Source organism: Phascolarctos cinereus, unplaced genomic scaffold, assembly GCF_003287225.1.
Source record: "Phascolarctos cinereus isolate Bilbo 61053 unplaced genomic scaffold, phaCin_HiC Scaffold_1;HRSCAF=81, whole genome shotgun sequence".
Taxonomy (NCBI): Eukaryota; Metazoa; Chordata; class Mammalia; order Diprotodontia; family Phascolarctidae; genus Phascolarctos; species Phascolarctos cinereus.
This window is the reverse complement of record NW_027555514.1, coordinates 158,676,478-158,701,862: the sequence shown is the minus strand read 5'-3', so window position 1 is coordinate 158,701,862 and position 25,385 is coordinate 158,676,478. Positions and strand designations below refer to the sequence as shown.

The 25,385-nt window shown below is 40.6% G+C and overlaps 1 protein-coding gene across 1 annotated transcript in view; it reads left to right on the top strand.

Annotated features, from left to right (window-relative positions):
- Window positions 1–13,337: 13,337 nt before the first annotated feature.
- Window positions 13,338–25,385, top strand: part of TMEM243 (transmembrane protein 243) — a 27,781-nt gene continuing 15,733 nt past the window's right edge. The window contains exon 1 of the mRNA XM_020999765.2: window positions 13,338–14,801. Within this exon, the coding sequence (XP_020855424.1) occupies window positions 14,724–14,801 (78 nt within the window). The 5' untranslated portion in view covers window positions 13,338–14,723. The remainder of the gene's footprint in view (window positions 14,802–25,385) is intronic.

Here is a 25,385-nt window from a genome sequence, read left to right as displayed (position 1 = left end):
ACAAAAAGCACGATGAAAACTGGAATAATTCTGTCTGCATTTCTATACTAATTTCTTTATCAGCAACAGTGGAACCACCAGAATTGTAGTCAAGATTGTCCTCCAAGTGTTAAATGAGGAAGTGTAAATAGCACTAAAAAGAACAAAAACAGGAAAAGCATCTGGACCAGACCAAGCATACATAAAGGAAATGGGTGCTTGAGGCCACACAGTTTTAAGATCATCGGGAGACTGGTTTTCATGACAGCTAAAAGAAGGAACAATTTTTTTTCCCTTCAGTTGTGTCCAATTCTTCATAACTCTTTTGGAGTTTTCTTGCAAAGATACTGAAGTGTTTTGCCAATTCCTTCTCCACCTCATTTGATAGATGAGGAAACTGAGGCAAACAGGGTTAAGTGACTTGCCCAGAGTCACACTGCTAGTAAGTGTCTGAGGCCAGATTTGAACTCATAAAGATGAGTCTTCCTGACTCTAAGCTGGCACGCTATCCACTGTTCCACCCGGCTGCCCAGGGAGCCATCTAAGAGGGAGTAATTAGTTCCTGCTAAATGAAAATTCCTCCCCCTTCTACTGTTACAAATAAATGAATAAGGAGGCGGCAGCTAGGTGGCACAGTGGATAGAGCACTGGCACTGGAGTCAGGAGGACCTGGGTTCAAATCCAGCTTCAGATACATAACACTTATATTAGCTGTGTGACCCTGGGCAAGTCACTTAACCCCATTGCCTAGCCAAACAAAAAAACCTATTTATCAGTGATTGTAAATAAATATACAACCAAAAACAAAAATTGCTTATACAGCAAAAAGTGGTTAGAAATGATTATATATGAAACTAATGTGTTTAATCTGTGATCTATATTTTTAATTGTGAATGTCAATTTTAATAAGGTAATAATAAAACCACTCAGAGACGTTGTGCAGGTAATATTGACAAGATGTGGCAACTGTTTTGATGTGGGAGTGAAGGAAAATGAAGAGTTAAGGATGACATCAGGATTGTGAACCAAGAACCATAACTATTTCAGGAACCAGAAACAACTGAATTTAGCATCTGCTTAACAAAAGTGATTAGTTAATATTGGAAACTGCTCCCTTCAGGCTACAACACCCCAGGTGAATTCCTTCCCTTTCAATTCTCCACTGCCTGTAAACTGGTCTCACTGTATTCTGGATAAGTGCTTCTCTTTCCCCTCAACTGAATGTACCTTAAACTGTTCATTTGAGTTTTTCATGCTATTTGCCTGGGACTTCTGTGAAGTGGAAAACAAAACAAAACAAAACAAAACATCTCACAATTTAGTTATGACTTTGAAGTTATGTTCTCTGTCCAAGTACAGACCAACCTCATTTAAGAAGATGTTCTTTATCTCTCTTCTTAGAATTGTAAATTTGTTAGGGACTCTTAAGACTTTAACAAGGGGCAGCTAGGTGGTGCAGTGGATAGGGCACAGGCACTGAAGTCAGGAGGACCTGAGTTTAAATCCAGCCTCCCGACCAAACACTTGACACTTACTAGCTATGTGACCTTGGGCAAGTCACTTGACCCCAATTGACTAGAGTTTAACAGCTAGTTTTTAAGTCAAGGGAATTAAAGCCCAAAGGGTTTGTCCATTTCTTTTTCCATTTCTTTTTTTTTTTTTAGCTAGGCAATGGGGTTTAGTGACTTGCCCAGGCTCACACAGCTAGTAAGTGTTATGGGTCTGAGGCGAGATTTGAACTCAGGTCTTCCTGACTCCAGGGCCAGTGCTCTATCCACTGTGCCACCTAGCTGCCTGTGGACTTTTTACTTTTTTTTGGTGAGGCAGTTGTGGTTAAATGACTTGCCCAGGGTCACACAGCTAGTAAGTGTCAAGTGTCTGATGCTGTCTCCATTTCTTTTTGAAACATAGGTTTTTTTTAATAAATTTTTTCCAATTACATATGAAGACAAATTTTAACATTCATGTTTAAAAAATTTTAAGTTCCAGATTTTCTCCCTTTCTCCTTCACCTCTCCCCTCCCTAAGATGGTAAGCAATTTGATATGTTATATATGTGCAATCAAGTAAAACACATTTCCTTATTAGTCATGTTGTGAAACAAGAGAACGGCCAAAAGGAAAACAAAACACACACAAAAAGGAAAGTTAAAATAGCACACTTTGATTTGTATTCAGACTTCATCAGTTCTTTCTCTGGATGTGAATAGCATTTTCCATGTGGAATTGTCTTGGATCATTGTATTACTGAGAAGAGCTAAGTCATTCATAGTTGACCATCACACAATGTTGCTGTTACTGTGTACAATATTCTCCTGGTTCTGCTCGCTTCACTTTGCATCAGTTCACATAAATCTTTCCAAGTTTTTCTGAAACCATCCTGCTTCTCATTTCTTATAGCACAATAGTGTTCTTTTACATTCGTGTTCCCTCAACTTGTTCAATTGATGGGTTATCTCCTCAATTTCTAATTCTTAGCCACCACAAAAAGAGCTCCTTCAAATACAAGTAAGTCTTTTCCCCTCTCTTTTTTCTTTATTTCTTTGGGATATGGATCTAATAGTGGTATTGCTGGGTCAAAAGGGTATGAATAGTTTGATCGCCCTTTGGGCATAGTTCCAAATTGTTCTCCAGAATGGTTGGATCAGTGTGGTTTGTCCATTTCTTAAAAAAAAAAAATCTCACAATCGTATAGCTCTTTACTATCAGCAAAGCATTTTTCTCACAGCACTGAGATTCTATTATGTGATACTGTCCATTTTGTAGTTGAGGAAATCGAGGTGTGTGCAATGACTTGCTTACTTGTAACAGAACTAGTTGGAAGAAATAGACCCCACATCTTCTCCTAATTCCCAGTCTAGGGGCACTTTTCTACTCCTTTCACTATACTATTCCACACTATCTCTTATGTTTCCTTAAAGAGCATGAGACGTTATTTTGTTCACGTGGAGGGAGCTGTGCAATGGAGACAGCTCAGGCTAAGACAGAGAAGATGTGTTTGTCACACATTTGTGGTCTCTGAATCTGGATTGCTCAGTTGCTATGGTAATTCCTTATATTTGTATAGCTTTTTTTAAAAAAAAACTTTTTAAAAATAACAAATGGCAGGTGCTTAGCCGTACTTTATGCATACTAGAGTAAATAAATTGTGTTTCCTTTACAATAAATATTATTGTACCTTAAAAACACCATACTTAAGATCTACCCCAGAGAAATTCGTATTAGAAAGGCTAACTTCTTTGCCTGTCTAAACATTGCTTTTGCTAGTTTATTTACTGTGAGCAGAGTCTAGAACCTATTAGGCCTCAGGGTGCACAAAAACAATTCGAGAACAGGCAACCCCACTATCTGCTGCAATGCCTTAATAATAGAAATCATTTTTGTAAAGGTAATTGCAAATCATGTTTCCCCAGAATAACAGTGTTATGATGGGGTTTGGCGTTTCTGATCAAGGATTCAGCATTAAACAAATCACAGATGTATGTAACTAACAACATAACATAAAGACAAAGATGCTGGTCAGAGAGGCACAATAACTGTTCCAGTCACAGGGCCCACCATTCTTTCAGATGAATGTTGACTCTAATTATCTGAGACTTTCTAGCCCTCAGGTTCTTCATTTGGAAGATATTGGGATTTGATTTTCTTTTCTTTTTTTGAGTTGTTAACAAATACCAAATCAAATGGGCATTTCCATATATACAGTATAACAGGAAGATGATTGTACATGGAACTGTAGATCTCTTTCATGTACAACTTGCTTTCCTTTTCAATATATGATTTAATTTAATTAATTTAAATATGTGTTTGAACATACTTTGCAAACCTCACTCTTTCTCTGAATTTGCTGTATTTCACTGGTTTCTAGTCATGTGTCCTTGGCATAACAGAATCACTTCTCCACAGGAATGGACAGGCATGCCTGATACTACAGACAGTCACTTTATTCAAAGCATAGGATCAATAAAATAATATATTATATGCTCCCCAGCTGAATCTAGAGAGGTGATTCACTCAGAGTGTCCACTGAGGCATATTTATGTTTTGGACATAGCCAATGCAGAGATTTACTTTGCTTGACTATACATATTTGTAACAGGTTTTATTTTTCTTGATTTCTCAGTGGAAGGGGAGTAGGGGGGATAGAATTTGGACCTGAAAATAAAATTTAAATGAATCTTCAAGAGCAATACATAATAAAACATTTGCATGAAACTGTATACTCATGGCTTCTCCCAAACCTAGGCAGCCTCTGAGACTGCCTTAGGTCTGGGAGAAGAGATTGGAGCATACATAGACTATGGGAAAATGCATAGGCCATTCGGAACCTAGGCTTCTAGGAACTACACAATTCAGTTTGCTTGGCTGCCATGGCTGATCCTTCTGCAGCAAGTGAGAGAGTCTGCAATACAACACAATTCACAACTGATGTCAGACTCACACGTCCTGAAGGGTCAATTATTAGATGGTGATTCAGAATGCTGGATCCAAGAACACTGAAGCATAGAGAGGGATCTGGTGCAGATTGGAAGCATGCTCTCTTCCACTGCTTTTTGTTATGGTTAGCTCATTCTTAAAGAGCAGGGGAGGGATGAGGAGGGGATTTAGCAACAGGTCTCAACCAGGAACTAGTCATTCTCTCCAGGTGTCCTCCTCACCCTGAGGCCTTTGTCCTGACACCTCTCTCCAGTTTCTGCATCAGTCACTTCCTTTTACACACTTCCCAGGTCATAGCATGTTAGAGCCAGAAGGGACTCTAGAAATCTACTAGCTCATCTCTCAATTAGCAGAGGAGGGGACTGAGGCTCAAAGATGGTAACCAATACAGCTCAGGTTGCATTCTATAGTTAGTTATTGGCAGGGCCGACATTAGAACCCTCCTGATTCTTAGTCTGGTACTCTTCTTTTCTGCTATATCACACTGCCTCTCCATCTTTTTCTGAAGGAGCAATCTAGTTGGATTTTTTTTAAGCAGTCTAGTCTTTACATTTAGTTATAACTATATGAATGAATAAATCAAAGAAGCATTTATTAATGTGCCAAACACTGTTCTAAGTGCCTGGGATATATACAGAAAATCAAGGGTTCCCTCTGCTCTCTAGTTGCTCAAATTCTGATTGGGAGAGAGAACCCATAAATGAGAGCTTAGTTGCAGGGCAGATGTGTATAGCAACGGAAATGATGTCAGGGTCTAGGAGTCCTCAGTTTTTTTTGGTAGGTTAGATAGATGACAGTCCCTAGGAATGTGAAGGGTAAAAATGCAGGTTGGATGATAAGGCTTGGTGGTCTTCCATCTCACTGGAAGGAACAGAGTTGTTCAGTCAATGTACATTTATTAAGTGCCTACTATGTGTCAGGCACTGTCCTAAGCTCTGGGAATACAAAGAGATGTAAAAAGAAAGTGCCTGCTTTTAAGGAGCTTGCAGTTTAATGGGGGAGATAACATACAAACAATCATATGCAGGATAATTTGGAAATAATCAACAGAAGGAAGGAATTAGAGCTAAGAGGGATCAGGAATTAGTGATTCCTAGCTCATCCAAGCAGCTGGAGCAGTATGGGTAGAACACAGGGCTTGGAATTAGGGAAACTCATCTTCCTGAGTTCAAATTTGGCCCAGACACTTACTAGCTGTGTGATCCCAGGCAAGTTATTTAACCCTGTTTGCCTCAGTTTCCTCATCAGTAAAATGAGTCAGAGAAGGAAATGGCAAACCACTCCAGTATCTTTGCTAAAAAAAACCCCAAATGGGGTCACAGAGTCTGAAAAGACTAAACAACAACGAGATCTCATCCAAGCAGTATGAGCAATCGTATAACCTAGATGGGATCTGGTCGGCTGAGGCTGGCAAAGGTAAATCAAGGGAGTAAGGCATCCTATATGTAAATCAGAATGGGAAGACAGACCACAAATTCTGAAACTGGGGCAGCTATGTGGTGCAGTGGATAGAGCACTGGCCCTGAAGTCAGGAGAACCTGAATTCAAATCTGGCCTCAGACCAAACACTTGACACTTACTAGCTGTGTGACCCTGGGCAAGTCACTTAACCCCAATTGCCTAAAAACAAAAAACAAAAAATTCTGAAACTGCCAACAGCCAAGGAAGTAGAATTAATGTGAATAGAATGATCAGGAAATTCTGTGGGAGGAGTGAAAATAGTTCTTGAGAGAATTTTGTTGCCTTGGTGACCAAAGGAGGCTAAAGAGTCGCTAAATGAAACAGACAACTCTTAACGTGGGCAGGCAGGCAAGCAGTTTTTTGAGAGACTGGCAACACCCCTGAGTATGTAAGTGTAAATGCCATATCCCCTTGATTAAAGACAGAAAGATGGCATCTATGGCAATGGAACAGAGTAAAGTTAGTTTCTGGCCATTGGCAAGTTTCTTAGCATTATCTCAGATTCCCACCTCTGTCCCTATATCTAAGTATCCCCTTGTTTGGAATGCCTTTCCTTTCCCTTCTTGCCCATCCCCAGAAATTTCCAAATTTCATGAACCTTTTTAAAAACCACATACTTCTCATAAAACACTCTATACAAATAATTTTTCTTGGTTCATACTTTATTCAAATAAAATTAATAATTTATTACAATTTTAAATGCAAATAAATCTTAAAATTCAATAAAAGAATGTAATATACACAGATATATTTATTAAGTATTTTACAGTGTTCATATTTATACATTATTAAACCAATAACCATGATAATGCTATTGTTAATTGATTGATAGACTTGTTTGAGGAATAAAGTTTCTTAATATGTGGTATCGTTGAACTTATGAAGACTTATAATTCTTTTTTAACCACTACTTGTGATAGATATTTTGTCTTTATAACAGCCTCAGGAGAAAATGTTATTTCACACAAATATACTCTTACAAGTAGTAATAAAATTTGTATTGCTTTGTTTGATAAACCAAAGATCTCTTAATTAATCCTTAGCCAAAACATACAATTTTTCAGTTCATAAGTTTGTTTCTACGATCTCTTACAAGATGAAGCTATGAACTCTTCTCATTCAGAAGGTGTAAGATCAAATGTGTCATTTGCCTGTGGCAAATGGATTTCATATCTAATGATGTTTAAAATATCTAGGTCTCTAAAATAAGATGAGAATTGCTTCCTTAAGTAAACTAAGTCCCTTGGGCCAACTAGGTGTATTATAGCCATCTCAAATTCCACACATTCAAAATAACTAATTTTCTTTCACTAGTACCTTTTATTCTCTTATATTAGCTTACATATACTTGAAAATGTACATATTGTTTTCTTCTACAGAATGTAAACTCCTTGAGGGCAAGGACTTTAATTTTTGTCTTTTCATTCTCAGTGCCTACCACATAGTAGGCTCTTAATAAATGATTATTGATTGATTTCAATAATATATCTTTTGCTCCATTTACTTGCCATAGAAAATAGGATGATTTTAGTTTCTAACAATGGCACATAGTCAGTGAGTGCTTAATAAATTAATTGCCGATTAATCTTTATTAGTCTAAGAAAAAAGTTCCCCTTTTAGCTCAAATATGCTAAGTACATTGCCATTGGCAAACCAGTATGTTTCACAATAACATGAAAGTACCCTATGAACTGCCCTCAAACTGGCACATAATTTTATGAACTATTTCTTTTAATGGACTGTTTCTTAGAAGATAAAGTTGATTACTCTTGTAACAACTTGAAAAACTGTACATAGCTCCTCAGTCATATTTCTCCATACTAGTGATTGTAAAGTATACAATATGTCCAAATGTGGGAAGGGCCACATTTTTAACAGAATGCATCATGAAAGGAATATTGTTTCATTTTTTAAAAAGGGACAAAAATTTAAGAAAATTAAATTTTAGTTGTTCTAGATGAGTTATTTCAACTTTTAAAAGTTACAGTGTTTTGTATTTAAGTGACAATGAGAAATAAAGATTATGTTACTCTTAACTTCCACACCAAGGTTATTTAACACCCTTTGTGTTTACATAAACACTTCGTGTTCAAATGAAGCAAACAGTGTGAAATTCATCTGTGTCATGAGCCCATCCTGACTGATGGTGATATGCATTGACTTAAATGTAGCCTCATTTGTAATTTTTTGTTGTTCAGTTATTTCAGTTGTGTCTGACTTGTGACCCCATGTGGGGTTTTCTCAGCAAAGATACTGGAGTAGTTTGCCGTTTCCTTCTCCAGTTCATTTTACAAATGAGGAACTGACGTAAACAGGAGTAAGTGACTTGTCCAGGGTCACTCAGCTAATAAGTGTCTAAGGCTATATTTTGAACTCATGAAGATAAGTCTTCCTGACTCCAGCCCCAGCACTCCATCCACTGTACCACCTAGCTGCCCCCACTTGTAATATAGAATTAAATAATTGTGCCACATGCAATGTCTGGAGTTAGTCAGTCAACAAGCATTTATTTTTAAAAATTTTTTTTATTAATTTATTTTGATTTATCAACAATCACTTCCATAAGTTTTTGAGTTTTAAATTTTTCTCCCCCTCTCTCCCTGCCTCCCTTCCCAAGATGGCGAGCAATCTGATATAGGCTATACATATACATTCCTATTAAACATATTTTCACATTATCAACAAGCAATTATTAAGCACTTTCTACGTACCAGGCACTGAGCTAAGAGCTGGGGATTTTACAAAGAAAGGCAAAAACAGTTTTGGCTCTCAAAACACTCAACAGTTTAATAAGAGAGGCAACATGCAAACAACTATGTACAACAAGATATAGACAGGATAAATGAAAACATAATGAACAGAGTGGGAAGCATTAGCATTAAGGGGCATTAGAAAAGACTTCTTGTGGAAAGTGGGACTTGAAGGTATCCAAGGAAGCCAGGAGACAGAGGTGAAGAGGAAGAACATTTCAGGCATGGAGGATAATGTGAAAATGCCTGTAGTTGGGAGATGGAGTATCTTGTGTGTGGAATGGCAAGGATGCTAGCATCACTGAGTTAAAGACTTCCTGGTGGGGAGTAAGGTTTACAAAGACTGCAAAGGCTGGGGTAGGGGGCCGGGCCGGGTGATGAAGAGCTCTGAATGCCAAACAAAGGATTTTATATTTAATCCTGGGGGTGAGAGGGAGCCACTGGAATTCATTGAGGCAGGGTGTGTGTATGTATGTATAATCAGATTTGTGTTTTAGGAAGATTAATTTGCCAGCTGAGTAGAAGATGGACTGGTATGGGGAAAGAGTTGAGGAAAGGTGACCAACAAGCAGGCTGTTGCAATAGTCCAGGTGTGAAGTGAGGATGGCCAGCACCAGGTTGGTGGTAACGTCAGAGGAGAGAAGGGAGCACATGCAAAAGATGTGGCAAATGTAGAATACACAATCCTTGGCCACAGACTGTATGGGGATGGGGTGAAGGGAGTGTATGTGTGTGTGTGTGTGTGTGTGTGTGTGTGTGTGTGTGTGTGTGTGTGTGTGTGTGTAACTGAAGAGATTCCCATGACAAGTGTGAGCCTAGATGACTAGCACAACGATGCCACCCTGGACAGTAATATAGAAATTTGGAAGTGGGGTGAGTTTTGGGGAAAAGATATTGGTTTTACTTTTAGACATGTTGAATTTAAGATGTCTCTAGAAGATTCAGTTTGAGATGTCCAAGAAACAGTTAGAGATGCAAGTCTAGAGGCTGGAAGGAGGTTAGGGCTGGATAAGTAGATTTGAGAATTATCAGCAGAGAGATGATCATTGAATCCATGGGATTCTGGAAGAGTTGATGGGATTGATTGCCAAGAGAAATTATAGCACACAAAGAGAAAAAAGCTCAGTACAGAATTTTTGGGGATTTCCTATTGGGTAAGACCTGGATAAAGGTCACAAGGTCAGACAGGTAGGAAGAAAACCAGGCAACAGTAGTTACATGAAAACCTAGAGAGAAGAGGGTAATTAAGGAAAAGAGAGTGATAGAGAATATCAAAGGAGAGAAGTCAAGGATGAGGAGTGAGAAAAAACAGATTAGTCAATTAAGAGACCAAAGAAAAAAAGAAAGAAAAAGGATGGGTTATATGAGGGTTTTCTAGAGATTATAGGAGACACAGGTGTGTTTGTAGGCAGTAGGGAAATGGCCTGTAGAGACTGAGTGATTAAATTGAATCTCACTTTTGTTAATCTTTTTTGAACTTTGTTTTCATTTTTTAAAGTGGATATATTTATTTTGGGAATTCTCCTTTAAAAAAAATGCCAACTAATAGTTTTCACCACTGCTTCGTGTCCCACCAAGAGAGGGCAGGTAAGGGGCAGCTAGATGGCACAGTGGATAGAGCACCAGCCCTGGATTCAGGAAGACCTGAGTTCAAATCTGACCTCAGACACTTGACACTTAATAGCCATGTGACCCTGGGCAAATCACTTCACCCATTGCTTTGGGTGGGGGGGGGGAGAGAGAGAGAGAGAGAGAGAGAGAGAGAGAGAGGAGAGAGAGAGAGAGAGAGAGAGAGAGAGAGAGAGAGAGAGAGAGAGAGAGAGAGAGAGAGAGAGATGAGGAAGGAGACAGGCAGCAGTTTCCTCCTTCCTGCAAGCTTCTTCCAGGAAACTGTTCAGAGACTAGTTGAAATATGCAAACTCCCATCCCCTAGGTTCAGGTCTTGGATCTTGATATTAAGTTAATTTATTATTTTAACCTTAGTTGAGGTGGGGGAAGAGGGAACACAGTTCAAATTCCACCCCCTGCTCTGGACATATAGCCCATGTTTATTTTACCTTCACTTTTTATTTTTTATTCAGCCTGGTTCTGACAACACTAAGTACTCTGCCAAAGAGCACATCTGAAACACAGAGACCCTATTCTGAAGTTCATAAAAATGAAGGTAATTCTTTTCTTTGGATGAGAACAGAACTTTACTGTTTTTTGAGCCAAAGGCAATTGTAAAATGTACAGAACAGTGAACAGGTGTAATATGATCTTGAAAACAAGCTATAAAAATAAAAACAGAACAAAGAGTACATTTTCATGCATAACAATATGGTTTTAGTCATGAGATAAATTGATCATCTTATTGATTTGAGCTCTTTTTGTCTTGTGATTTTATCTGTGAAGCAGTGTAAGGATTTTAACATCTTTTTAAAAGATGGTTGATATTTCTCAGTACTCTACTCATAGAACACTCTCCTATAACTAAGTAATTAAGTAATAAACTGACACATTGATCATGCCTGAGAGATTTAATCTTTATCCTCCACCTGTGAAGTTTTAACCTTTTTACCTTGTGCATAGGGGTGGCCTATGATTTCACTGGCAAAGGTTTGAACTCCTGAGTGAGGAGTTTTTAATGTTTTATTAACATTTGTTTATAAACATTATTTTAATATATAATATAAAATATTTTATAAATATTTATTGTTTTACCTATAATATAGGTTAGTACCTCCTCTGTACTCAAAACATTAGAGCATTTCCTAGAATACAGAGAAGTGAGTGACCTGTCCAGGTTCACAGTTCAATATGACCAAGGCTAGACTTGAACCCAGGTCTTTAGGGCTTAGAGGCCAGTTCTCTATTCACTAGGTTACACTGTCTACACTTTCACAATACTGATTATAATTTGGAAATCTGGAAGGCGTATAATATGTTCATATCATGCTGTAAACTTTAAGATTTCGGGACAATTTTTCACGTAAAAAAATCTTAAAATGTATTTGACAGCTCAGAAGCTTAACATGAAAAACACCAAGATATGAAAGTACAATAACTAACTGAGACTGGTCCCTAAAATGATCTGATCTTTTCCTCCACTGAGACTGCTTTCTGCTCTGCAGAGTTTTGTAGTTGTGAAAAGCAGAGAGTAGCTTAGTTTGAACCTTAGCAAGACTTATTAGTCAACTAAGACTGAAGAACCAATGTAGATACTCCTTAGAGACATCCACAGGGAGACAGTGTGTTGCAATGCAGCAAGACAGCTTCAGAGGTCATCATACCCAGCTCCCTCACTTTATATCTGTGGGGGGAGGGAGGGAGAAAGAAGAGAGGAGGAGGAGAGAGAGAGGGAGGGAAGGGGACAGGGGGAGAGAGAAGAGAGGGAAAGAGGAAGGCAGGGAAGGGAGAGGGAGGGAGAAAGAAGGGGAAAACAGGGAAAGGGAAGAGGTGGAGAGAGGTAGAGAGAAAGAGAGTAATTTGCTCAGGTCCTCAGACTCCAAATCCACTTTGCAAGAGTACTTAGGCACAGCCCAACTAGCAAATCTTGGAGGTTATGCTTAATTAATTGTACAAGGCACCAGGGAATAGGGGTTAGGCCAAGAGAAATGCATAGAACTTGACCTTGAAGCTGCCTTGTAGGAACTTGGAGCAAGACTGAATAGAAATAGGTATAAGATATGCATCTACAGGTAAAGTAATAAACTAAATACATGCCATAGTGATCTGCAAATTATACTCATCCAATTAATCAGCAAACCTTTATTAAGCACAGGCACTGTGGTAAGAACTGGGGATGTATAGGCAAAAAATGCACCTGTACCTGCTCTCATTGGGACAATTTAGACCAAAAAGAAAAAAAAGAATGCAGTATCTACCCCTACTTCTTTTGGTCTGTTAATACTTAAAGTGCATTCTATCTACTTGTGTGTTCATTCATTCAACAATTATTTATTGATCTCCTACATTGTGAGGGATACAAACATGATTTAAGACAGGCCCTTTTTTGGAGGTGTGCTTACAGTCTAATTGGAGATAAGGAATGCAGATAAATAAGACAGGCATATTGTACTTTGTCCCGTGAAAGGATGAACTAAGGGCTGGTTAGTTAGTTGGTGTGGGGGGCTGGGGAGGAGGCGGAGAACTCACCTTGGCCTACTGGGATCAGGAGACCTGTTGGTTCTTTACACGTTTTGGTTTTCAGCTGCTCCCACCCTTCTGAAACTTGGGTCACACTCCTCCCCACGCCCACTCCGCAGAAAAGGAATTGCCACAAAAATTGTTTTTCTGGCTCTGCTACGCATGGTCAGTCAGAATTTAAAGACCGGGTCAGAGAAGTCACTTTGCATAGTAACCATTCCAGGGAGCTGCTTCCAGGAAACTAGTTGAAATATGCAAACTTTTCTCGCCCCTCCAACACCGCCTCCCTCCCCCAAGTTTCAGGCCCTCGGACCAATGTGTTAACTTTAATGCATTATTTTAGTCCCAATGGTGGCGGGGAAAGGGGAAAAGAAAGTGTTCTTAGTCTAGGCAGGTCTAAGGGTCTCTAGCTGTTGTAAAATACTTCCACGTTACAAACTTGCCTTCCCTTTCGGAATAAAACCCGCAGCTCTAGAAATAAAGATCTGCCACTCATGCTCCTCCTCCCGCACTGCGAGATTGGTGCGCCTAGGCCGTGACGTCATGGCAGGCTGGAAGCTGTGGAGAGGGGAGGGTTGGTTTGCGACAGTGGTTGTGGGTGTTAGCCAGGAAAGCGCGGGTGACGGGGGCAGGGAGGTTGGCTCACTCTACCTGCTGTCTTCTGAACGCGGGCTGAGCAGCCAAGAATCCCACGGCGGCGATGGAATGCTAGCACCGCCAGAGTTATATTTTCGAACATTTTGTTGCCTTTTCCTTACGGACGCAACGCACAGCCGAGACGGGGATACAGCAAAATAGGGACTTTTCCTTGGGCGCTGGGGCTGGCGTGGGGGTGGTGGTTTACCTTCCTTCCCATCGTCCTTACTCTACTCCTCATGTCAGGATGCTCACAGAGAGGATTACCCTGGCGACCGAGTGGAAGAAAATAATCGGGTTTGGGCGCTGGACTCATGGTGTCGAGTTATGTTGCAGCCCAGTTGTGTGTGTTTCCCCTTAAAAGACAAATCAATCTCTGCAGGACTGAAGAAGGGACTCTATTCCTCTTACTTCCCCAGGCCGCTGGTCCCGCTGCAGATCTGTATCTAAGAAGATCTCATATCGGCTCGGAAACACAGCCATTGCTAAAGAAGCTAGGGGAGGGGAAGGGCCGCGGATGCAACAATTTGAGAGAAGAATGAAAGTTTATTGGGCGCGGCTGCCGCTTTGATTTAAAATTGCTCAGGTTGAAAGCCCGGTAGAGCGCTGGCTTCCAATGTTTTATGGACGCCTCTCTTACTCCCGCACTAGTTTGTAAATAGAGTGGGAGGGGGAAGGGCAACCTTGCAGCTTTCATAGTAAGGCGGACACGGTTTGATGGTTTTTAGAAAGTGCTCCAGTGTTTACTGTTTTCGAAAGGCTCTAAGCGACGGGGTCCAGGTTTGGAATATCTTCCTGCCTTCCCTCATCCTTTTCTTCCGTCTATCTCGACTCCAGAGCCTCAGAGATTTCCTGTAGGACACTGGGACAGCAGGAGAAAGACGATTTGCTAACTTATTCTTGGGGTTCCAGAAAGAAGCCGTTTTGGTGAAGGGAGGGGAGCTACTTAACTCCTTCCCACTTCGTTGGGGGTAGGGTTTGTGGCGGGAGGGCGGGACAGGGTTATTGAAAGGGCAGTGCCTTTCAGTACCACTTTTCTCTGAGAACCTGTTGGCCGTACGGTTTTGGTATCTTCCCACCCCTCTGCCGCAGCATCTCACCATGGAGATCTCAGGAATCTAAAGTTGGAGGAAGTGGTCTCACAACCTGGCATTGAGCGCCCACCTTAATAGCCATTCTCATTTCCAATCAATAGTTTCCCCGCAATGAGCACCTTAAATAGCCAGCACCGCGTATCGTGGGAGTAAAGGCCAGTAGAGACGGAGATGACTCCGTTTTGAGAGCCGGTTGGAGTGAACAAACAGCTGCTTTTTAAAGTGACAAAAAGGGGGAATATGGAGGATTTTACCACTAGGACCTATGGCACCAGTGGCCTGGACAACAGACCTCTGTTCGGAGAAACTTCGGCAAGGGTGAGCCCCGGGTTTAGTTTTTTGTGTATTTGTATGCCTTAGCTGTCTGTCCTGACATTCGTCTCTGAGGCCTGACTCTGCGCCAGTCGGTACATGGGGCTGAAAGGAGTTCCCTCACTTGGGAGTTCCCCAAAGCAATGAAATCCCAGGGTTGGCCTTTTTTTCCTTGTGGGGGGCCGAAGGGATGCGGGCTTCCAAAAAGGCTGTCCTACCATTACTCTGGAGAGTTTCATTTCCACTTCAGGTCTCTGAAAACAGAACCACTTGGGGAAAAGGTTGGCCAAGATCTTTGAAGATGGGGGAAGGGGAAGAGTTGAGAAAGTTCTCAGTTCTCAACTGCGCTTGAGTGGAGAACAAGTCCATTTAGGGAGACTGGGTAGAGATTTTTCACTTCCTTCTCTAACTGTTGCTGGTTGGGGTGGGGTGTCCTTCCTTTTCGGAAAGTACCTCAAGGGTTTCTAAACCCAGCTCTCCTCGCCAGGTGTACTTTACACCCGGCGTGGGGGAGGGGGAAAGAAAGCCTACAAAGAAATTCGTTCTTTGTTTTTGGTTCCTCTTTCAGTAGAATTAGCTTGAAGGGTGCTTTTGGTGGCCTCAGATCTTCTAAAGTACCCTCACTTGTCTAAGCCACCCCTCTCCTCAAGTGTATTTTGTAATCTGCTACTTTGGGATGAAGTAATGGGGTGAAGTAGTTAGTAAAAGAATATTTCCTTAATTTGAGGGTCAACATTGCGGGAATAAGATGAAAGGAGAATTTTGAGGTGACTCATTTGAGGGAGAGATTAGAGAAGCTGGTCGGGGAAATAATATATTGTAGTGGAAAGAACACTTGCCTTGGAGTCAAACTTCAGTTGCTGTCCCACTTTGCTAGGCATATGTGTGATTTTGGGTGACTTGGGGAAGCAATTCCTTCACCTGTGAGATGGATGTAATAGGTATATCACTTACTTGAGGAAGTTAATTGTAAGGCAATTGCTTTATCAAATCTAAATAAATAAATGTGCACAAGGGCAGAGAGTGTGTGTGTGTGTGTGTGTGTGTGTGTGTGTGTGTGTGTTTTCCTGCATGCATGCATGCATGCATTAATTTGATGGAATGGTCCAACAACTTGAGGGAGAGCTTCTTGTTGCTATCCCCACTACTGAATTGCTGAGTAATGATGGGCAAGTTAACTGGCCTGTTTCCTCTATATTCCTGTTTATGTATAAAGGGGCATTGATGATCCTTGCCACTAGCAATTGGTTCTAAGGTGCTTTGAGATCTTGCAGAAGGTAGGTGCTATATACAATTTATCACTAGTAAGTTATTTTTTGTATCTAAGTTCTCCACTATCTAAAAGGCTTTCAATATACAACTGCACCATGATAGAAAAGATCTAGTCTTCTGACCTACTTTTAGCCTTTTGTTTTACGCTTAAGTCACAGAATATGTGTGGGACCGTAAAGAGCTGTCAGAAACAGAATATTTGAAAATATTCAGTTGTCTCTCTCCTTTCTCCTTCCTACCCCGCCCCCCCCCATGTTAGATGGCTTGGAAATGGTCTTGATGATTTTGGGTTAAACTTCTGGGGAAATAGATGACCCTCCTAAATGCAAATCAGTCAGGGAACATTTATTAAGTACCTACTGTGTGCCAGGTACTGTGCTAAGAACTGAGGGTACAAAGAAAGGTTAAAAAGTCACTGCTCTCAAAGGAGCTCCCAGTCTAATGAAGGAGCCAACATACAACTGTGTAAAAAAAAGATAGATGCAAGATAAACTGGATAATCGATAGAGGGAAAGCATTAGCAGTAAGGGGGAATCGGGAAAGGCTTCTTGTGGAAAGTGGGATTGTAGCTGGGACTTGAAGGAAAACAGGGAGACCAGGGGATGGAGTTCAAGAAGGAGAGCATTCCAAGTATTCAGGTTCAGTTAGTGAAAATGCCTGGAGGCGGGAGACGGAATTTTTCTTCCTTTTTTTTTTTTGGACATCAGGTTTATTTTTTTAAAATTGTGTTGCCATTAATATGGCCTATTATTTTCATAGTTTTCCTAATATTGAACACATCCTAAATTCCTGGTATAGATACAATGTAGTTGTAGTGCATAAGAGTTTTAAGATGTTATATCCTCTTTGCTTACATTTTATTTAATAGGAGATGGAATTTCTTGTTCAAGGAGCAGCAAGGAGGTCAGTGGCAATGGATTATAGAGTGTGGGAAGGAGGGTAAGAAGACTGGAAAGATAGGAGTTGGGGGGGACATCAGGTTAGGAAAGGCTTTGAACAAGGAACTTTGATCCTGGAGCTGATTGGGATCCACTGGAGTTTATTCAGTGAGGGTGCTGGTCAGACATTGGATTTAAGATCACTTTGACAGCTAAGAGGAGGGTGGACTGGAATGGGGAAAAAGTTAGTGACACATTGGATGGAGTGTGTCTGAGAGAGTGAGTGTTGAGCATGACACCTAGGTTGTGAGCCTGGGTGCCTGGGAGGTTGGTCGTTATCTAGACAGTGACAAGAAAGTTCAGAAGGGGATAGAGTGTGGAAGAAAGCTATTGAGTTCACTTTTGGACCTGTTATATTTAAGATGTCCACAGGACATTCAGTTCATGGTGTTTGTCTAGTAGGCAGTTGGAGATGTAAATCTGGAGCTTGGGAAAGAAGTTAGGTCTGGATGAATAGTATTGAGAATTATCAGCAATAGAGATAATTGGATCCATGGTAGCTGGTGAGATCACTAAGTAAAATAGTACATAGGGGGAAGAGGATCTGGACAGAATCTTGGGGGACGCCCGTGGTTAGTAGGTGTGACTTGGATAAAGATATCAGCCAAGGAGCCTTAGAAGTTGCTGGTAGGAGGATAACCATGAGAGAGTAATGTCATAGAAACCTAGAGAAAGGAGAATATTAAGAAGTAGATGATTGAAGAGGCTACAGAGAGGTAAAGGAGAATGAATGTTGCGGAAAGGTCATTTGATTTTGTAATTAGGACATCGGATATGACTTTGAAGAGAATAGTTTCTGTTGAATGAGGTCAGAGGACAGGAAGTTGAGGCTTAAGAAGAGAATGAGAGGAAAGGAAGTGAAGGTATCTAATACAGACAGCTTTCTCAAGGCATTTAATCACAAAAGGGAGGAGGGCTACAGGATGAGAGCTAATGAGGATGAAAGATGAAATTAGGGTTTTTTTGAGAATGGGGGAGATAAGAACATGTTTATGGGTAGTAGGGAAGTAGTCAGTAGATAGGGAGAGACTGAGGAGAAGTGAGAGTAGGAATGAGAAGGGGTGATCTGCTGGAGGAGGTGGAACAGGATGGGATTGCTTGGATGGCGGGAGGTTTGCCTTGTTGAGGAGAAGGGCCACTTTTCCACGTGAGACAGAAGTGAAGGAGGAGATATTGGGAAAAGTGATGTGAGATGAGGAGGAAGAGGAGAGAAGGGGATGGGGTTCTGGTGAATGGCCTGAAATTTTCAGTGAAGTATGAGACAAAGTTCTTACACGAGGTTTGGGAAAAGGGAACCTTGAGAAGTTTATTTGAAAGTCAGATTTTCTATTCAGCTCTGGTCTTTTCATCAAGAACGCTTGAAAGTTCTCTATTTCACTGAATGTCTATTTTTTTCCCTGAAGGATTATACTCAGTTTTGCTGGGTAGGTGATTTTTGGTTGTAATCCTATCTCCTTTGACCTCTGGAATATTACATTCTAAGCCCTTGGGTCCCTTAATGTAGAAGCTGCTAAATCTTGTGTTATCCTGATTGTGTTTCCACATTTGAATTGTTTCTTTCTGGTTGCTTGCAATATTTTCTCCTTGACCTTGGAACTCTGGAATGTGGCTACAATATTCCTAGGAGTTTTCCTTTGGACATCTCTTTCAGGAGATGATTGGTGGATTCTTTCCATTTCTATTTTGCCCTCTGGTTCTAGAATATCAGGGCAGTTTTCCTTGATAATTTCTTGAAAGATGATGTCTAGGCTCTTTTTTTTGATCATTTTTAAATGATCTCTCCTGGATCTATTTTCCAGGTCAGTTGTTTTCCAATGAGATATTTCACATTTCTATTTTTTCATTCTTTTGGTTTTGTTTTACAATGTCTTGATTTCTCATAAAGTCACTAGCTTCCATTTGCTCCATTCTAATTTTTAAGGAAATATTTTCTTCAGTGAGCTTTTGGACTTCTTTTCCATTTGGCCAATTTTGCTTTTTAAGGCATTCTTCTCCTCATTGGCTTTTTGGACCTCTATTGCCATTTGGGTTAGGCTATTTTTTAAGGTCTTATTTTCTTTAGTATTTTTTCGGGTCTCCTTTAGCAAGCTGTTGACTTGTTTTTCATGATTTTCTTGCATCACTCTCATTTCTTTTCCAAGTTTTTCCTCTGTTTCTCTTACTTGCTTCTCAAAATCCTTTTTGAGCTCCTCCATGGCCTGGGACTGATTCATATTTTTCTTGGAGGCTTTGGATGTAGGAGCTTTGACTTTCTTGTCTTCTTCTGGTTGTGTGTTTTGATCTTCTTTGTCACCAAAGATTCTATGGTCTGACTTTTTTTGTGCAGTTTGCTTATGATCCCAGCCAATTACTTGAGTTATAAACCCTTTGTTAAGGTAGGGGTCTATTGCCAGTGTGGAGAATATGCTGTCCCAAGCTTCAGGGGTTTTGTGCAGCTGATTTTCAGAGATACTTGTAAGGACCTGTAAATTTTCAGTTCTTCCAGGGTGGTATGATCAAGGGTGAGATGTTTACTCCTTTCCTGGCCTGGGCTCTGGTCTATGAGTGACCACAAGAGCTCTTTTCCGCCTTCGAACTGTGAGGAAGATTCCCTCTTCACTGCTTCTACAAGCTCTACCACGCCATGCTCCTCCTTGCCTCAGGACCACCACCCAGAACTGTGACCCAGATCTAAGCCCTGGGCAAAGCAAGAGATTCCTGCCTTAGCACCAGCAAAGAGATCCCTGCAATCCCCCTCTGGTCTGCCACTGGATTCCCCCCTCAGTCTGTGGGCTGAGCTCAGGAAGCAGCCACTGCCCTGGGTCTGTGCTGGGACTGAGCTTCTCTTTCCCCCAGGTCACAGACTTTTCCTACTGACTTTCTAAGTTGTCTTTGGCGTTTGTGGGTTGAGAAGTCTGGAAACCTCCACAGCTGCCCATCAGGCCTCTGAGGCCTGCTCCAGGTTCACTGAGGCCTGCTCCAGGTTCACTGAGGCCTGGTTTTTGCCTGCTCGGCCATGCTGACCTGCATTCTTCTCCCAGCCCCATGCAATAGACCTTTCCAATCAACCAGCAGGTTGTCTTGGGCTGGAAATTTGTTTCACTCTGTCTTTTTGTGGTTTCTGCTGCTCTAGAATTTGTTTAGAGCCATTTTTCACAGGTATTTGGAAGGGTTTGGGGGAGAGCTCAAGCAAGTCACTGCTTTTACTCTGCCATCTTGGCTCTGCCCAACCTTGAGAAATTTAAGGAAGGATGAAAAGGTTTGGAAGAGTAAGTGGGAGTGACTCAGGGAGGTGTACAAGTATTGCCATGACAGAGAGCCCATTTGGGATTACATAATGTAAATTTGTAGTTGTTTTATGATTTTCCAGTTTCATTCAGCAGCAGGTGGAAATTAATCATTGAAGAATGAGTTCTAGGTAGATTATCAACATCCCTTGGGGTTTGGCCATAGGTGGAGTTCTCTCAGGCCCTTAAGCAGCTCTGGTGACAGAACTAGGTGAGGAACTGAAGAAATGATGTTTCTCTTCTTCCAGGAAAGCAGGAGACCTGTTGGAGATCTCTTTTCTTACCCCAAGGGCTAGAGATTGGTGTGAAATGGGATAGGGTTTCTCCACTTCTCAAGGAAGGCAGGAAATATATCTTTAGGTGATGAAATTATACAGAAAATTCTCTGTCTAGAATGGTAAAACAAAAATAAAATGATCATTCTCTGTTGGCACTTGGCCTACATTTCTGGGAAGGGAGGATGGGTATGGAGCTATAAACCTGTGAAATTATCCATGCAGGCATCTTCTGGTGTGGAACTTCTCTTCCACTGGGATTTACAACTCTTCTATAACTTACAGTCATGAAAGAGTTGCCTGGGGCACTAGAGACTCAGCGTGCCCAGGGACTCACTACCAAATGCTGTCTGAGGCAGAGCCAGCCCTCTGTCCATTATGCCAGGTTGTGCGTTTTAAAATCTATCCCTCCTCCCCAAAATAAAAAAAATAAAAATAAAATAAAATCCATCTCAGTATTTTATTCTCCTGCCCCTCACTCCTTTCTCTGCTTCCACCTCAGTGCTGGGGGGCCACCAAGTTTCTTGCCCTTGGAATTAGAGCCTAAGAAAGAGACATTAGAAGCTATTTAATCCAACTCCTTCGTTTTACAAATAAACTGAGAACCTGAAGTAAAATTCTTTGTGCAAGGTCATATAGGTAAATATCAGAGGCAAGACCTGAACTTGGCTCTTCTAACTCCAAGCCAGTGTTCTTTCCATCCCGTTAGGACTTACCATGCTGTTCATGATGTCTTCCCTAAACTTGGGGTTCAGTCGCTTTGGAAACGGTGAAGGCAAATCCTTTAAAGCATTGGTATCAAACTCAAATAGAAACCAGGGCCCCTAATGCTCATAGGAGGATCCCTGCTGGCTGCATGTTGACTTAGGAAACCACATATTAACAGTGTCTATGTTCTATTTTATTTTTATTCATTTTGTTAAATATTTCCCATTGACATTCAAATCTGGAGGGGCCACACCTCGGAGTATTACAGCCTGAATGTGGTCCCCAAGTTGTGTGTTTAAGGCTGCTGCCTTAAGGTAAAAAGCCACAAGTTGCCTTATCAACTGTGTGATTGAATTGAGAAAATGGCAAATAGCTGACACCTCAAAGTTTTCTAAACTTATCTGTAGGCTTAAGAAAACACTTTGCTAGTGCTCAGAAATAATTCCTGGGGTGGGGGGGATGAGGTGGGAAGATAGGCTTGCAGATTTTTGCTTATCTTGGTTACTAGAACTGCAACAAAAAGAGATAAATAACAATACAAAAAGACAAATGCATTGGAGTTCACTGGAGGGAGGGATCACTGAACACTGAGAGAGTGAAGTTGGGATGGATGGAGAAGGCCTCCAGAGGACTTGACCTCTCTGTGGTCCTGTTCTCCAGACCTCACTTTTTTCAATCTTTCTCTCCAATGCCAAGAAATCATACACAATAGTCACTCTTCAGGTTGTCTGAGTTTTGGATAGACTCCTTTAAGGGGAGAACTCAGAGAAGGAAGTGTAGGTAGGGTGTAGAGGAAAAACCCACAAGCACAAACCCATTTTCTGGGTAACTTTTGCTGTTTAGATTAAAGGCTCACAAAAGGAAGATTATTGGTAGAGAAGCTTGGGGACTCTCTTGGTCATCCGTATAGGTGTTTCCCCAGCAACCTTTCTATGAAGTGGGGAGGTAGTCAGATCAACAAACATTTATTAAGCACTTCTTATGCACCAGGCATTATGCTCAGTGCTGGGGATAGAAAGAAAGGCAAAAATTGCCCTTTGCTTTTAAAGAGCTCTTATTTTAGTGGAAGGGATTACATTGGAAACAATTAGGTACAAGGAAAATAGATAATAGGTGAATTGGAGGTAGTGTCTGAGGTGGGCTGCAAAGGGACCCCTTCTCCCCTGGGAAGCTCTTTAAGAAAAATTAAGTTTACTGATGCCTTTTGCTCTTCACCATAGTAATTTCCATATACTACCCCTACATCCCAGAGCCTTCCCTTGTAACAAAAGCAAGAAAAACCAAACAACACAAGGACTCCATCTGACATGCAGGCTCCATTTTCGAGCCTTTGTCCACACCTCTCAGTTCTGCAGGGCCATGAGTTCACACAACATTTTGCTTCACTTTAGTGTTCTTTTTCATTTCATGACTACAGTAATGTCATATATTGTTTCCTGGTTCTGCTTCCTTTGATCCACATAAATATGTAACATGACTTCTTATGTTTCTCCGAAGTTCTCGTATTTGTTGCTTCTTGATGTTTTTGTAATGTAATGATATTTCTTTTCTTTATGAATATAAACCGTAACTTATTTAGCCATTTCCAAAATGGACACCCATGTAATTTCTTTCTTTCTTTCTTTTTGGTAACAACGACAACAACAAAAAGCTTGGAGCTACCTGTTTAGCTGTTTGCAATCAAACAAATCCTTTTGGAAGATTGTTTTTATTTTTTGCCTTGGGGTACCCAAAATTTGTTTAATTGATTACAAAGTTCCCAAACCCCCCTCATCCCTAACATTTAGAATGAACTCTCTGCTGTTATTTTTAATGGGAATGGAGGGTGTGGTGCCACCTGCTTTTTATTTGTAAAAATGTTTTATCCATGCTCCATTTTGAAAGTATCAGTGTCATTTCTCTTAGATCCTTCTCTCTTCCCTGTTACTCTCCCCTGCCCCCCTCGATATAAGAGTCAAGGACAACAGATCAACACATAGTCCCCATCTGAAAATGTATGTCTCATTGTGAACCTTTTATCCACCACTTCTAGGAGGTGGGAGGCATTCTTTATCAGTCTTCTGAAGCCATTACAAGTCTCTGAACTGATTACAGTTGGGAAGTCTTTAAATATTTTCCTTTCCATTTTTGTGATCATCATGTAAATTGTTCTTCTGTTCTGTATCAATTTATACTATTTCTCCCAAGTTGTCCTGAATTATTATTTGTTACTTCTTACATTGTAACAATCCGTTGCATTCATACACCTGTTTATTAAACTAACCACCACATCCATTTTGTTTCGGTTTTTTGCTACTAAGAAAAGTTCTTCCCTCAATATTTTTTTCATACGAGCCCTTTTACTTTTGACCTCCTCACCAGTTTATTAGTGAAAGTAGTAGTTGTTATTCATTTGTTTTCAGTCATATCTGACACTTCATGACCCCATTTGGGATTTTCTTAGCAAAGGTACTAGAGTGGTTTGCCATTTCCTTTTCTAGCTCATTTTGCAGATGAGGAAACTGAGGGAAATGGGGTTAAGGGATTTGCCAAGGGTTACACAGCTAGTAAGTATCTGAGGCCAAATTTGAACTCAAGACAGATGAGTCTTTCTGACTCTAGGGAAGCTCAGCACTCTTATCTACTGAACCACCTAGCTGCCCAGTAGTACAATCTATCAAAAAGAACAATGGAACTGGAGTTGGAAAACCCTGGATCTGAGTGAGTCTTGGGTCTACCATTTACTAGCTGTGTGACTCCTATCTTACCCCTTAATCAATCTGAGCTTCATTTTCCCCAAATGTAAAATGGTCATAATACTTGTACTACATCTCTGGTTGACTAAGCTGAAATGTAAAATGCTATGTAAAGCTAGTATTTTAATGTTATATGGGACATATTTATGTTAGATAACTTAAGTCTGAAAACATCTGTAACTTCCCTGGTTCCTGATTAGAATCATTAGCTAAAATAAAGCTCCTTTACTTGTACTCATGTCTTAATAGCTAGCATTTACATAGTGCTTTAAGGTTTGTGAATACTTTATACAAATATTTCATTTGATACAACAACTCTAGGAAGTAGGTGCTATTATTATCTCCATTTTACAGGTGGGGAAATTGAGACAGAGGTTAAATGTTAAATTACCTAGGGTCATATAATTGGTAAGTATTCCTGACTGGATTTGAACTCAGGTCTTCCTGTTTACAGGTCTAGCATTCTTGTTCATTGTATCACCTATTGTTTTTAGATGTATTTCTGTTCTAGCCAACTACAGAAGCTTTGTAAGATTTCAACCAAAATATCTGAGGCTTTACAAGCTATTCTTAACTGTCCTTTCTATCCCCTAGTGTGACCTCTGAGATGTCTCTTATTGTACTTATGAATCTACCTCTTCCATAGAATGCCTTTTTTTTCCTTCTTCAGAAAAATAAGACAAAAAAGACTAAGAAGTATTTCAGGTTGTAGAATGAAAGATGGAAAAATGCCTTTAGTCTCTAGGAAGTGACTGTCTCGGTCCTATATCTTCTTTTCTCCCTTCTTCTGATCTTGTGAATCTTGACTTACAGAATAACACTAAATTCACTTGTTACTCTGACTAGATGTTGATTGTGTTGAACCTAATAATAGGGGGAAAGTGGTAAGATGGGACCTCCAGGGGGGAGAAGTTAATGAATTTCCCATGTAGAGTGTATGGGGGAAGAGGACTGCATTCAGTGAGTGAGACAGTATTTGATGGTCATGTTTTCCACTGTTTGGAGTTTCCTGGGAATCCCTTGTCCAGAGTCTTCCCCAAAGAAAGGAGGTTGTCATTCCTTTCTGTCAAAAGGAGGAAAAGGCATTTTGGGATTGGACCCTGAACTCCTCTCCCCTCCCCTTTTCTTAGATACTGTGGTGAGTGACAGATTTTTTTTTTTTGGATGGCCCATTGCCTAGTTCTCTCTCATTAATTCTCACTTGCGCCACTTGGCAAATGATAGTGTACAAATAACAGTGCTATAATTAATGCATAGGGGGTGTGTGTGTGTGTGTAGGGTGTGTGTGGTAATCTCATGCTTTACTTGATGACACAGCTGTATTTAAGATGCTCTGCCATTGGCAGGCCTTTCTCCACTGCCTGCTTATAGAGACAGAACATTGTTCTTGGCAGGC